Source organism: Calidris pugnax, unplaced genomic scaffold (assembly GCF_001431845.1).
Source record: "Calidris pugnax isolate Ruff unplaced genomic scaffold, ASM143184v1 scaffold41, whole genome shotgun sequence".
NCBI classification, from domain to species: domain Eukaryota; kingdom Metazoa; phylum Chordata; class Aves; order Charadriiformes; family Scolopacidae; genus Calidris; species Calidris pugnax.
The window spans coordinates 1,602,909-1,618,199 of NW_015094509.1; the positions used below are offsets into that span (position 1 = coordinate 1,602,909).

At 41.3% G+C, this 15,291-nt stretch overlaps 1 protein-coding gene across 2 annotated transcripts in view; it reads left to right on the forward strand.

Annotated features, from left to right (window-relative positions):
• Window positions 1-635: 635 nt before the first annotated feature.
• The window catches only part of LOC106902235 (little elongation complex subunit 1-like), a 31,676-nt gene continuing 17,020 nt past the window's right edge, over window positions 636-15,291 (forward strand). The window contains exons 1-11 of one of the 2 annotated variants that reach the window (XR_001414456.1): window positions 636-835; window positions 2,822-2,856; window positions 3,302-3,320; window positions 4,090-4,201; window positions 5,243-5,319; window positions 9,471-9,508; window positions 11,404-11,486; window positions 11,765-11,804; window positions 11,896-11,952; window positions 13,678-13,767; window positions 13,850-13,903. Coding sequence is in view for 1 of the 2 variants with exons in the window: in XM_014965566.1 (XP_014821052.1) it covers window positions 822-835; window positions 2,822-2,856; window positions 3,302-3,320; window positions 4,090-4,201; window positions 5,243-5,319; window positions 9,471-9,508; window positions 11,404-11,486; window positions 11,765-11,804; window positions 11,896-11,952; window positions 13,678-13,767; window positions 13,850-13,903 (619 nt within the window). In the remaining variant the exon portion in view is untranslated. The remainder of the gene's footprint in view (window positions 836-2,821; window positions 2,857-3,301; window positions 3,321-4,089; window positions 4,202-5,242; window positions 5,320-9,470; window positions 9,509-11,403; window positions 11,487-11,764; window positions 11,805-11,895; window positions 11,953-13,677; window positions 13,768-13,849; window positions 13,904-15,291) is intronic. The other variant, XM_014965566.1, reaches the window with a different exon arrangement.

Below are 15,291 nucleotides of genomic sequence, written 5' to 3' on the forward strand. Positions count from 1 at the left end.
GGGGCCGCGCCGGGCCGGTGGCGGGGGGGGAAGCGCTGGGCGCCGGTAGGCATCGCTCCCGGAGCGGCGGGAGCTTGGGTAGCGACTGTGGCGAACGGGCTGTGCGAGAGGAGCGGCGGCGGCGGCGGCCTCCAGCCCGGCGAGCTGCGGCGGGGCAGCCGGCGTCCCTGCGGCGGGGCTCTGCCCGGGGCACTGCCAGGCGTATCCTTTGGGGTTTGTGTCCGTGCGCTGGAAGGAGGGTCATCAGCCGCCTCCTTCCCTCAGCTCTGTCAGCCAGCCTGTCGTCCTAACGCTGTAACGCTTTGGGCAATTTTGGGGTTTTTTCCCTTTAAATGAGGGGAAGGGCCCCGGCTGGGCGTCCCGAGGGCGGAGGAGGCCTCTCCTACACACTGGGAGCGAGTCTGGGTTGAGAATCTGGGAAATTTAGGCTCAAACGGGGTAGATGCCGGTTAATGGTAATGTTCTGCCACAGCTTGGTTTGATTTGGAGAGGACAAAGTTATGGGGGTTTTAGTGTATAATCTACTGTAAAGGCAAAGTTTGAAGAGCTTTTATAATAAAGCCTCATCTAAATATGCATACTCTGCATTCTCTGTATGTTTGACATAAATATATTTTTGGTGAATTAATAACTTGTTCATGAAGAGAACTGAAAAAAGATGACAGATTATTGTATTGTGTGGAAGATGAGCTGTCGGTTTAGCAGTTATTTGCAGTGTATAGTACTGGTTTTTTTGGGGTGAAACTTCTTTACCAACTTCAGACTCTTCCTTACAGAATATAAATGAATATGTAGCGGCATTAATTACACTGAAGCAAAAAATGATCGATGGAGAGTAAGTACAATTGCATAAGCAGTTGTTGGGGGTTTTTTTTGCTTTGGTTTGGTTTGGGGATTGTTGCTTTTGGTTTTGTTCTTTATTGTTCTTAAAGAAATGCAGCAAATAAATCTTGTGTAATGTAGGTATTTGTTAATGCACAAAATGAAATCCTCCTCAAAATGAAAGTAACTTCTTCACAAACGGGTCCTAAATCTAAACTGTAAGACTTTAATTTATGCCCTAAAACATCTGTGTGTAGTGGTAGTAGAACAGGGCTATTTTTTGTAGCTATAATAGCTTATATAGTATTACAAATACTGGCAGAAGCAGCTCTTTGAAGAGAGTTATTTCATTTTATTGGTTGTGAAGAATATAGTGTGAGAACTACAAGTCGTGCGCGGGTGCACATGAACCTTTGCAACAGAATGTGGTTTGAGCATTGAGGTGTGAAATGCTGTTTGGATTAAATAGCAGAATATGAAAAGTGAGGCTGAACATTGGGTAGAACACTCTAAAATGCTTCCCAGTTTGCTTTCTCTTCTCTGATTGCTTCCACTTCTCCTCAATAATCATCAGCATATGATTGTATGGAATAATGTATCAAGATACGTTGTGTATACCTCCATACTGTGGTGTAATATCCTTGCTGTGTCTCCCAATTGTAGTGATTTATTTCTCATTTCCCTTTCCCAGACACCTGTCCATCTGCCTTTAGCGAATCTAAATTCCAGTTCTGCATTCTGGTTTCCAAAAAGTGTTTAAGACAGTCCTCACTGTCTGAACTGGGACCCTTTTCTTCAAAGCTTTTTTACTCTGTCTCCATAGATTCCTTTTCCTGCCTGCAAACTCCCTGTCCCTCTTCTCTCTGCCAGTGCATACATTTTTTATGGGAATTACCTCTCCTTTAGCTACTTGCGGCTCAGCCCCTTTCTTTTTTTGCCTTACTTGATTACTCTTAACTCTTGGAAGTGAAAGCAGTGCAGACCTCTCTATGTTGGAGTAACTGCCACGGTATTTCTCTTGGTCTTTCTGCTCCCCATTCTTAAAAACCATAACATTTGAGGAAATCACAGAATGACATGGGGTTGGAAGGAACCTCTGGAGATCATCCAGTCCAACCCCCTGCCAGAGCAGGGCCACCCAGAGCAGGTCCCACAGGAACATGTCCAGGTGGGGTTTGAATGTCTCCAGAGAAGGAGACTCCACTCTGGGCAGCCTCTTCCAGGGCTCTGCCACCCTCACAGCAAAGAAGTTCCTCCTCATGTTTAGGTGGAACTTCTTATATTCAAGTTTGTGCCCATTTCCTCTTGTTCTGTCCCTGGGCACCACTGAGAAAAGACTGGCCCCATCCTCTTGACACCCACCCTTTAAGTATTTATAGGCGTTGATCAGATCCCCCCTCAGCCTTCTGGCCTTAAGACTATAAAGACCCAAGTCCCTCAGCCTCTCCTCATAAGGGAGGTGCTCCAGGCCCCTCATCATGAGAGACACAAAATGAGAGAATAGCTTTCCCTAGTGCTGCCCTGTGGCCCACAGTGTGCCTTGGATCAGAGTAAACGATACCCTTCTGGCTGCTAGGAGAATAGTGTAAAGATTAAAGCCTTTTAAGGGTCTTTTGAACTATTTTTTTTTTTTCACATTTATGTGTTATTTCCTAGTAAACATGCTTTTAAGTTTGGGAACTAGGATATGATTTATATGTTATGTTCTTTACATAAGTAATGGTTTTTGTGTGTATGTGTTGTGTTTTTTTTTAAAGCTGCAAATTGTTACAAATTCATGTAATTGTCCTTTTTTTTTCTGTTCTAAAGTAATCTGATTTGAGGTTTGAGTGGCTTAATGAAACAAAAGGCTTATATTGACTGTTATCAGAAAATGCAAACCAACCTTACACTGTGTGCATTTGTCTGTAAGGCAAAAGGAAATGTATGCTAAGGCATGAGTGTTAAAATCAGGTGAGAAAATGAGTAAATCTTTTTGTTGTTTTTTTTTTCTTTGCAGTCGTTTGCTGACAGAGTATCAACAGAAATGCACTGATATCCTTTATTATTCTATTAGTGTTCTAACAGAATTAGTACATCAACATTTGCTGTAAGAGGGCTTGAGGTTTTTCACTCAAGGCTTAAGTTAAGAAATAATGCCTCTAGTGAAGAACAGACTGGGTAGGCTTTGTAAAGAAAAAAGGGTTTGGAATTAAAACTATCCACTTAAGATCTGTCTGTGTTTAATATATGATTTAATATGGGCTATTTGAAAGCCATGTTGCTGAGAATGACTCAAGTTTTTTCATGTAACAGAAGAAGCTCTGCTTATTCACTTCAAGCATATTGAAATGTTTTAATTAAACACTTAGTTCTGCAAGTCCTGTTTTTTTGGGTGGAAGTCTTTACTGGATGTTCCTTTGCCAGTGGTGACTGGATTGAAATATACTTAAGGATGTTTGATAAACTGTTTTAAATTTCTACCTTAACAAGAGATTACAGCTTCAGTTTGCTGAGCGGTAAGTTTGATTTTAAACTGTTTGCTAAAGATGCTACCTTCTTGGTGTCTTGGACAGTTTTGGGAGTCTGATGTTGTAACAGCAACAGCCCTGAGCCTTTAATATGGTCCTTTCTTTTACCGTGTTTTCTAAGCTGTAACTAGCAAAGACACCCTGATGAAGAGAGAAATCTGTCCTACAGTACCCGTGTGAAATTCTTTCCTGGCCCTGTGTTACGTCTCAAGTCACCAAGTGGAGATGTAGAGACCATCTTTTGGTGGTGGCTGGATATAAGCATATTTAGGGCAGCCCTATTTGTATGAAACATTTTGTCTTAGAGTGGTGGCTGCATGCCCTTGCTTACTCTACTTAATGATAGAGAAATAGGCAGTATATAATCTTCACACACTCCATCCTGCCTTCTGAAAAATCCCACAGTTGGACTGTGCTCTTACTTCACAGCACTACTTACGTAGAGACACTTATTCCTGGCACTTCAGTGTAGGCAGCTGTGCAGCATTCCTGTGTGCCACATGCCATCTGCTTCCATCTAGCTTTAGGCTCAGTTTAATGTTTCTAAATCGGATCTTGAATTTTCTTTGAATGTATAATGTTGGATGGAAAAATGAGAACACCTAGACTCTTCAAAGTCTTTGGGTATCTCACAGCAGTTTTCTATAGGGGAAAGCAAAATACTCAGACATTTGGCCTGAAGGATCAAAACACTTAGTTTGAAAGCACTCATTTTTTTTGGAAACTTTTTTCTTTATTATTATACTTCCTGTTTCAGAGAAATCTCTGCTCTTCGTTGTCAAGTGGAGCAGATGCTGCAGAAAATCCTACCTTTGGAAAAGTGCCAGGAGGAGTTGGGTTCCTTGAAAGCAGAGTTGGAGGAGAAAAAGGTATGCTTGTAAGGTTTAAATAGCTTGCACTTACTCTGTTGAAGAAAATGTATATATTTAATGCTCCCCTTGATGAAGCAGGCTTTAATAAGCCCAGTTGTTATTTGTGGCTCATTGGGACGGACAGCTCTGGTTTTAGATGAAATGAATTAAATGGCAGCAGGTTTCAAATAAGAACTAAACAAGTCTAAGCTTTTTGCCTGTGATTTTTGATCACATTATTTGGGGTTTTTCCTTATTTAGGAAGGAAGGAGATACATTCAGGGCTTTCTGTTATGATCTTACTAGATTACTGAACTCTATAACTTGTAGTACTAAAAAGGTGCAAAGAGGATCTGTCTGAACTCTCTATAACCTGTAGTACTAAAAAGGTGCAAAGAGGATCTGTGCAGAAGAGAATTTTGCTCCTGTTACCATTTTGAACATATACTTTTACATTATTAGCTATTTGAGTTTATTGCTAATTTCTGTCCCATCTCTTAGCTGAGATGTAGTCTACAGAAGAAAAGCTTTTGACTGTTCAGATCACCTAAATATATGTATTTTCTAAACATTAACTATTATTTCTGCAAAAAAAAATACTCTTTCTTGTAGTTTTTTCATACTAGTACAAGGTAGGATATTAGCGTTTGTCTTGTCACTGTACCTAGTTTTTCTTCTGTGTTAGAACTGTTTTTTAAACAGTTTTCCCTCAGCAAGCATTAGTAACTGTTGTCCTGATCACACTTTCAGAAAAAGCAGGATTATATGTATGGTGTGTAGTAGCTGTGCTTTTGACTTTGACTTTGAGTTCCTGTCCAGATAAGTGTTGGAGACACATACTCAAAAACTAGATAGATAGAGTTTTGTTTATTTATTTGTTTGTTGTAACTTTTGCCTTTAAAGAAGAAGAATAACCTGACTTTTCAACTTGCTTGTTTTCTTATTGCATATGCTTTTTTCACTCTGCAGTCTTTTCCTTAGAATACGTAAAGTGTCTGCTGTCTATTTTATTTTGGCCTCAGTAAGGGCATATTTTAACTGTGCTTTTCTTCTCCACAGAGTTCTCTCAAGATTTATCAGGAGAGTCAACTGGAATATGTTAAAATTAAAGAAGAAATAGTAAACAGTGATGCTGTGTGAGTGACGCTTCTTTTTTTCATAACCTTTCTTCCCCCTCTTACCTCTTCCAGAATTTGGTCTTGTACCAAATTACTTAGTTATGCTTTCCATTTTGCTAAAAATTTTATACTTATGGGTTCTTAGAACAGGGAGTTGATGGAAGAATAGTCTTCAATTTTGTAGCAAACACTCTGGATGGTAGTATTAGTTTAATTATTATCCTGTCCTGAACTGGCTTTTTGTGGTTGTTAGCAAAGGTTTTTAAGAACAGCGTAAGATTGGAGAAAAAGCTGTAGTTTCTCCAGTTTTAAGTGGTTCTTAGTCTTAGCTTTTTGTTTCCAGTTGTTGAAATTTTCCAATTGTCTGTTTCTTTTATGCTGAAAAGACTCTGAAGCCAATAGAAAAATGATATTGCCAACGTGATCACTTAAAATCAGTCCTTAAAATAATTGTTTTTGAAGAAACAGCTTAGCAGGCTCTGAACTGAACTCCAGCCCGTTTGGAAACGGGCAGGAGGGATTTGGCACAAAAAAAGGAGAGGCCATTTTGCTGCTGTAGTACAGGATATTGTGAAGCTGTGCCTTGATAATTCCCAAAGTGTGTATTTTCTGTATCCAGTGACTTGAAGGCTTTGTTGCCTGGTGCATATGTGTGTCTAGAGCTCTTGTTGGACTGTCTAATGAATTTGCTTTTTAAGCCTGTTAAACTCCTAGCCTCTAAATGACCCCTATCAGGAGCTGTGACTTCTCAGCATTGTATGGAAAGGTACTTATGCTCTCAAAAGAGAACCAGCTAATATACTGCTGGGTGTTGTGAGTTTGTAGTTGTGGTTGTTTTTCTCCATGTGCTTCATTTTGCATTTATCAACACCAATTATTGCTCTCTAGTCGCTTGGAATGCTAAGACCCTTCTGCTGTTTTTGGTAGTCAACTTTTATTTCTGATGTGTTCCAGCATACATCCTAATGGGACTCCCACTGCTGACTCCTTCCTTCCTTCCTTCCTTCCTTCCTTTCTTGTAGACTGGCTATCATTTTTTAACTTTGTTGTTCCTAAGCTATTTTGGTGTTATGGGCAGATGAAGGGAGGTGATTCCCCTCTACTCAGCACTGGTGAGGCCATACCTGGTGTATCGTGTCCAGTTCTGGGTTCCTCTGCACAAGAGAGAGATGGGCATACTGGAGAGAGTCCAACTAAGGGCCATGGAGATTATCAAGGGACTGAAGCATCTCTCAAATGAGATACTTCAGCACCTTTAAATGCCTTGTGAAACATGCAGTACTCACAAGCACAGCAGCAAGTCACTACCATCCAAAGGACTGTACACACAGGTTAGCATTGTTGTCACTTGCTGTTCTCCTGTCTTCTGCCAGACTGCACCTATTTTGCGTATAGGTACTCTTCCTGGGAGCTTAAAGCAATCTGTAGCACATCGTCCTATCTGAGAGCAGCAGAGAGCAGCTACCCCATAGCTAACTGCATCTATAAGAGGGAACTGGCCCCCCCTGATGTGTGACAATATAGTGTGTCAGTATAGATATATTGCCCATCTCTGATCTGTCACTTGGATCTTCAAGGAGGAGCCAAGGAACTACAGGTTGGTCAGTCTCGCCTTGACCCCTGAGAAAGTGAAGGAGCAGCTCATCCTGGAACCCATTGCCAGGCACATGAAAGACAAGAAACTCCTTGGGAGTAGTCAGCACAGCTTCACCAAGGAGAAGTCTGGTACAAGCTGGTAGACTTCTACAATAAACTGACATGCCTGGTAGATGAGGGGAGACCAATGGTTAGTGCCCACCAGGCCTTCAGTAAGGTCTCTGACAGTGTCTCCCATTAAGAGCCCCATAGCCCCTCAAGCTGTTGCTGTAGGGGCTGGCTGAGCAGACAGTGAGGTGGATTCAAAACTGGCTGAATGGCTGGGCCCTGAGGGTGGTGATGAGGGACACATGGTCTAGTTGGAGGCCAGTAACCAGCAGTGTACCCTGGGGAGAGTGAAGGGGGCCCGCATACTCGGTCCAGTCCTGGTTAATGTCTTCATGATGTTCATTTCACGCTCTTCATTAGTGATGTGCATGAGGGGCAGAGTGTACCCTGAGTGAGTTTGCTGGTGACACAAAGTTGGGAGGAGAGGCTGACAGTGGCCAGAGGGGCATGCTGCTATCCAGCGTGAGCTGGAGAGGCTGGAAAAATGGGCTGAGAGAAACCTCATGAAGTTCAGCAAGGAGAAGTGCAAAGTGCTGCACCTGCGGAGGAACAACCCCACACACCAGTATGTGCTGGGTGCCACCCAGCTGGAAAGGAAAGGACCTGGGGCTCCTGGTGGACACCAAGTTGAACATCTTCATGACGTTCATTTCACGTTCTTCATTAGTGATGTGCATGAGGGGCAGAGTGTACCCTCAGTGAGCTTGCTGGTGACACAAAGTTGGGAGGAGAGGCTGACAGTGGCCAGAGGGGCATGCTGCCGTCCAACATGAGCTGGAGAGGCTGGAGAAATGGGCTGAGAGAAACCTCATGTTCATGTTCAGCAAGGAGAAGTGCAAAGTGCTGCACCTGCGGAGGAACAACCCCACACACCAGTATGTGCTGGGTGCCACCCAGCTGGAAAGGAAAGGACCTGGGGCTCCTGGTGGACACCAAGTTGAACACAAGCCAGTGATGTATCCTTGTAGCAAAGAAGGCCAATGGCATCCTGGTCTGCATTAGGCACTGCCAGCAAGCCAAGGGAGGTCCTCCTTCCCCTCTACTCAGCACTGGTGAGGCCACACCTGGAGTTCTCTGTCCAATACCCAGCTGGAAAGGAAAGGACCTGGTGCTCCTGGTGGACACCAAGTTGAACACAAGCCAGTGATGTATCCTTGTAGCAAAGAAGGCCAATGGCATCCTGGTCTGCATTAGGCACTGCCAGCAAGCCAAGGGAGGTCCTCCTTCCCCTCTACTCAGCACTGGTGAGGCCACACCTGGAGTTCTCTGTCCAATTCTGGGTTCCCTGGTACAAGACAGACTATGGACATACTGGACACAGTCCAGTGAAGGGCCACAAAGATGATGAAGGGACTGGAGCATCTTTCCATTGAGAAAAGGCTGAACAGGCCCAACTCTCAGCCTGGAGAAGAGACGGGTCAGGGGTGATATTATCAACGTGTATAAATACATGAAGGGAGGGTGTAAAGAAGATGGAGCCAGGCTCTTTTCCGTGGTGCCCAGTGACAGGACCAGAGGCAATGGGCACAAACTGAAACACAGGAGGTTCTCTCTGAACATCGGGAAACACTTTTTACTGTGAGGGTGACCGAGCACTGGCACTGGTTGCCCAGGGAGGTTGTGACCTTTCCATCCTTGGAGATATTCAGAAGCCATCTGGACGTGGTCCTGGGCAGTGAGCTCTAGGTGGCCCAGCTTGAGCACAGTGGGTCGTATATGATGACCTTCAGAGGTCCCTTCCACCCTCAAGCATTCTGTGATGCTGTAGCTACTTTATATACCTCTGATACTGGGGCCATTTTAAGCAGTAGGTCATGTGAGTTCAGTAATTTGAGAGCTGAGTTTCTTCAGAAGCAGAATTCCAGTGCATCGTTCATAAAATGAACGTTAGTCTACAGTTAGTCTAAAATAATTTAGGGCAAAGATTATCTCTGAAATCCTTTGGTCCGATCTGCTGTTCAGAGCCAGCATCAAAGTTAGGTTGCTCTAGTCTAGTTTTGAATATTTGCAAGAATGGCAGTTTCCCAATTCTGAGCTTATAAGAAGCGTGATAACTTGAGACAAGTATGCATGTCCACTGTGAAGAAGGGTTTAGGTATGAAATCACTCCTACGGACAAGCTTTGAAAGAAATACTCAAAATGTTAGACTGTTCCAGAAGTAACATTGCTCAATTAAATTAAAAGATCACATTCTCTCTAAGGATGAAATAAATATGACAGATGCAGTTGTTGTTTGTATTTATATTTTTCAGCTTTTGAGTATTACACGTCAAAGGTGATCAGTTATCCTAAGTGGGTTTTCAAATGTATTCTAGTTAATGTCTGGAATGAGGGTTAAAGCTCGTACATCCAGAAAGGCTTAGGCTTTCCATTATGCAAGTTTTAATATGGGGAATGGGTGAACCATTTTCATGCAACGTAATTCTATACAAAAATGATGTATTAATGCTTTCTTTTTTAACAGGAGAAAGAAACTGGAAACAAAAGTGAAGAAACTTGAAGGTAACTTTCTACATTATGTTACTGTGCTGTTGTCCTGCTCCCTCTCTTGATTCCTTTTTCTCATGGTTTGGGCTGGACTGGCCACTGAATACTGAATTTGGGTATTTCTTACTCAAAGAAGTGATTTCAGCTTTATAACTCTGAGGCCCCAAGGAGCAAGGCAGGGCTTAGTCTCTGAATTACATCAGCCCTCCTGCAACATGTTTTCTGTTGAGTATCTTAGGCACATGGTGTAAATGAAGTTGGAAGGGAACTTCTGGTCATGGAAATCTCAAAGGATGGAGTCCATCTGCCCAGCCTGTTGGGGCAACTCACGGCACGGCCATCTTCATGGTGAAAAAGCTTTTCCTTACAGCCAGCTAGAAACCCTCTTGTTTCAACTTAGGTCTGATGTCTCTCCTCCTCCCACCATGCACCACTGAACAGTCTCATTCCATCTTCTTGATACTTCCTTGTACTTACAGGAAGCTGCTCTTGGATCTCTTTGATGTTTTTTTGTTGTGGGTTGTTTTTTTTTTCCTTTCAAGCTAATTATGTCTAGTTCAGTGGGCCTGTTTTCATAGGGCATGTGCCCTAGCATTCTGATTATCTTGGCAAGATTCTTCTAGTCATGTTTATAATCATATTTAAATATGTAGTGATCCTGACACATTTTTTGTTTTTCAAATGTTCTGGCAATTGTTTTTTGGTTTGTTTGTTTGTTTTATTTTTAAGTAGCACTTACTTGCCTCGAGGCACTGAGTTTTTCTTGTTTTGCTAGTAAAGGGTAGATATGCACAAAGCATTCTGATACTTGCTGTACTGTTAGTTGGCAAGGCAAATATTTTCATTCATGGCACATTTAGAGCTGTGCTTACCAGAGTTTAGAGTAAAATGGGCTGAGTGACTTGTATCTTAGTGTTAGAAACCCCACAAATGCCAACCTCGTGAAGTTCAGCCAGGCCAAGTTCAAGGTCCTGCACGTGGTTGCAGCAATCCCAAGCACAAACACAGGCTGGAATGAGAATGGCTGGAGAGCAGCCCTGAGGAGAACCAACCTCGTGAAGTTCAGCCAGGCCAAGTTCAAGGTCCTGCACGTGGTTGCAGCAATCCCAAGCACAAACACAGGCTGGAATGAGAATGGCTGGAGAGCAGCCCTGAGGAGAAGGCCTTGGGGGTGTTGGTGGATGAGAAGCTCAACATGAGCTGGCAATGTGCACTGGCAGCCCAGAAACCAACCCCATCCTGGGCTGCACCAAGAGAAGTGTGGCCAGCAGGGTGAGGGAGTGCCCCTCTACTCCACGTCGGTGAGACTCCACCTGGAGTACTGTGGTGAGTTTTGGAGCCCTCAGCACAGGAACAATGTGGACCTGTTGGAACGGGTCCAGAGGAGGGTCACAAAGATGCTCAGAGGGATGGAGCACCCTTCCTGTGAAGACAGGCTGAGAGAGCTGGGGTTGTTCAGCCTGGAGAAGAGAAGGCTCCGGGGAGACCTTATGGTGGCCTTCCAGTATTATCTTTGAAAAAGAACCCCTTTTTAAATAAGAGAATAAAACACATGAAAAAAGCATTGCACCTCATTCTTAATTTTATTCCCTTATTTCACTTGTTGTATGTTGTTCTACAGTACAGCATCATTACGATATGACTCACTCTTCATTCTTGTGTGTAGGTGAGAAGAGTAATAAATATATTTCAGTAGTACAGACCAGTAATTATGCAGTGGAAGATGACATACTTGTATGCATAAGTTGTTGTCTTTATTAGCCAAAATATAGCTTCAGTATATTTGTATTTCACGCTATCTACTTTTTTTTTCTGGTAATTTGATTTGCAGAATGGTGACCAATGCTAGCTAAATTAATATTCTTTTATACTGTAGTTTCTAACTTGAATTTTGGTTCTCTTTCTTGAAGAGGCTGCAACAAAGCATACACAGAACTTCAGACAACTGAAAACTGAAAAGAAAAGGCTTGAAAAGGAGCTAAAGAAAGCACAAGTAAGACTATCCCGGGCTTTTGCATGAAGCTTCTTTTAGTATTTCAGGGGGACGGGGAAAGGAAGCTACTAGTAATAGAGATACTGAAATAGTAAAGTTACATTTGTTGGGGGTATTGAGTAACTAAACATAGCACTTGACCTTAAGAGGTAGAAATTTTCCAACTGAAACTTTTCCAACATTTCCACCTTTGAAATGTTGATTTAGATTTCATGCTAATTGAGTAGATGCTCTACAAACTGTGTATGGCATGAAAAATTGTTATTTAATTTTAACAGGGAAGACTGGATTGTGTACATAAAGAGAAATGCAGAAAAGGTAAGTGTTCACCTTTGATTGTGGTCAGATTTATGTGTGGTATTGTTCAGTTTGAACGTTTCCTTTCACCTCCCTCTCCTATTTTTAATAGTTAAGCATGTGGAGACCCAGAGTTCAAATGAAGATCTCACAACAGATATAGACAAAGGTAAGAATTTTTTTTTGCAAGATTGCTCCCTGTGTGAAACCAATCATTATGAATTTATTGCAATGCTTCTGGAGTTCATTTTTGGAAATGGGATACTGACAGAAATGCTGTAGGAGCAAATGTGGTTGATACAAATATGCTGCACTGACGGAGGACTGGTGTAATAGATGACTATTTTCAGCTTTGCAGTAAGGAAAGTGTTTTATTCATTAAAACGACTAGTCTACCCCACGCATGTATGGTCAATTGATATGCAATTGTAAAACAGAATGCGAACACTGAGAAAAATACAAACAATCCCATTGTCTTTTAAGCTCATTGAAATCATAAAGGAAGCATACAAAGCAAAAGACACAAGACAGGAGTGTAGTCTGCTACAATTTCTGTGTCAGGCTCTGTAAATCAAGTGGAAATCCAGGATGTATAGTTGTTTCTTAAGCTATTGAGGCTTTTTCCCCTAATGATCTAAAATATCTGTTAGAAATTATCTGAATCTAACTCTATAATGGAGCAAACTTGTTCTAAACTTCCTCTAAAGTACTGAGGCCAAACTTTAAACAAATTTATTTTTTGCGGTTTTGCATTTTAAAATACCAGTATAGCTTTTGAATCATTTAGAAAATCTGAAGTCAATTTTCAGGTGAAAGATCAACTCCCAGTTCTATTTCTTGCTTTGCAATATTTGTATATAAAATTTGTTGCCAAAATTGAACTTTTCTGAAAAAGGAAGACCTTGTCAGTTCTTGTTTGCCTTGGCGTGTTTTTGCTGCCTTTTGGATCGTACTAAATTGGTAGGCAGTTTCATCTTTTAACTTTTAATTAATGGCAAAATGGGAAGATTAATATCTGAGCTCTAATTTGCTCTTCAAATAGCAGCAGGGCTTTATTACTAATGAGAAATTGTTAGTGCTGTTAATAGCTGTCATGCAAAATTTGGCAGGTTGTCCTCTTATGCGCTGAGGTTTTTTAATATGTCCCTTCATAAAATAGCAGTTTGTTGTGGTCTTTGACTTATGGAATTGGCACAAAATCAATACTATCGCTTCCTGATTATTGATTATAGCTTTGGCATAAGTATTTTGTTGAGGTTTTGGTCTGTTTCTCCCTCTTCCAACTGCCCTTTTGGTTCTGGAACTAGGTGGTTTGGCATCACCTAGCAATGGTGCTGTTAGGGCTCTAGACAATGTCTGCTAATGTTGTGGCCTGATAATTTATTCAGACACATTTAATGTGCTGTTACTCCATGGTAGGACTAAGATGAGCAACTACTAAGTGGGCATAAAGAAAGAATATGATATAAATATTTCATTTCTGAAAGATTTCTTTGCCCATTTACGTTCACGTCACCTGAGTTGTTTTAGAAAACTGTTTAATTTTACTAATGCTACATTCAAATCTGCTTTTACATTTTGCTCTGGGGGCTGCTAAAACTTTTTGCCACCCGCCCTCAACTACAGAAAGGAAAAGCTAAAGCATTCTGCAACTGTTCTTTCAGTCTATTCAGTTCCTTCAGTGGCTATGGCCAGTACAGGATCCATTCCCCTCATCTAGCATTTCTCTTTCTCTGAAGCTAAAATGCCCCTATGTCCCTTGTGTTAATTTTGGTTGTGGTAATTTTTTCTTTTGTTGTAGGCATGTCTGTGTTTTGAGTGAAAATAAAGAAGCATAAGTCCTTAGCTTTCTGAACAATTGATTTATAAAATATAAAAATATTTATTTTAACAGAAAAAATAAAGCTCTTGTTAGAAGAACTCTGGATGTGCATTGACAGTGCAACAGGAAAAAGAGGGAATCGGGAAAGTGATCCTGCCTTGGGTGAGATGGCATGCAAAGTCTGAAAATTTTCTTGGAATCTGTCTCTTTCTGTTCAAAAATAAATATTGGTACTTTTTTTCAGCTTCTGTTCAGAATAAGGCATGGCCTGAAAAAAGAAGACTGACTGTTAGAGAAGGTGGGTTCCAGTAAATGTGAATTTATTAATATGCAAGTGCATTAGTTTAATGTTACTGAGATATCATTAGGTTGGGTACTGTTTGCATAACTTTTTTGAATACTTCCCTTGGTGATTGCCTGGTCGAGTACATGTGTGATTAGGATATTTGAAAAATAATTGCAAATATTAATTTGAAGAACCAAATAAACTGGAATGCTCTTCTAAATAAAATGTGTTGTAACCTGCTGTGGCAGTTGAGAAATCAGATTCTTTTACTATCAGCTGCTTTGACTATTTCTAAGTAGTCAAAACTCACTTCTTGTGTTTATACCTAAATCATTATAAACTCTGCAGTATATAATGTGAATTACAGGATGCCTGTGCTTTTTTTAGTCTGATTCCAGGAGTCTTGTCCCTTCTTTGCTATTGACATCTCAAGGAAGTTCAGAGGGAAACTTTTTAGGTGCTGGTGTGTATCAGTATTCTTGAGAGCTCATGACTGATCTTGAGTGAATAGATAGGATGTAAAGTTCCTGATAATTTAGTACTGTTGTATAGTTCACTCTGCAAAGCAAACTTCCCAATTGTCTAATGGAAGTTCTTCTTGGAGAAAAACAGGGAATGATGTGTTTCTGCCTGCTTTCGTGTGAAGAAAGTGAAGCTTAGAACTGGTTGGCACAAAGGGAACGATGAAAGAAATCTAAGATATAATCTTAGGTTACATCTTGGAGAGAATCACCTTCTGAATTTTCCTTTTCTTTGTGCCTGCTTGTGAAAGATCTCCTTTTCCCTTGGATGGGCTAATGGGACTTTAATTGTAAAAGGAATCTAGGTTTTTCATGACAAAATGTAGAAATACTGGAAGCTCTATGTGACTGTAACTTGTAAATAGCTTTATAAAACAGTATGTGATCTCAAAACTTGCGGGATGCTGCTTTGATCAAAGGAGATATGCAAGTAAGCTCTGATCTTTGGGGAAATCGAGGTGGTAAGGCACTTTTAGGCTGAACAGTTTCTCCCTCCTCCTCCTCTCCATTGCAGCAATTGAGATTTTTCACATGGAGCTGCTACGTGAAGTGACTGAGATGGATCTTGGAAAATGGGCGTTTGACCAGTTTTCCTACTAACTTAGTGGATCCAACATACCAGAATGTGCTTAAAGATTATTGGGAGACAGACCTCTGGGAGGTCATTTTCACCTATTGAATTAAATTAGTATTTATGAATCTGATATTACCATTGATGCCACTTCAGAAGTATCTTTGCAAGTTCTAGCCATGGATAGGCACTGACAGTAATAATGAAGCACACCGTTCTTTTCTGTTTTTCCAACAGAATGCAAGTTGTGCCAATTAAATCAATACGTCCTCTGTTCCAAACCAGTCTGTTAACGTGCAGTTCTTTAT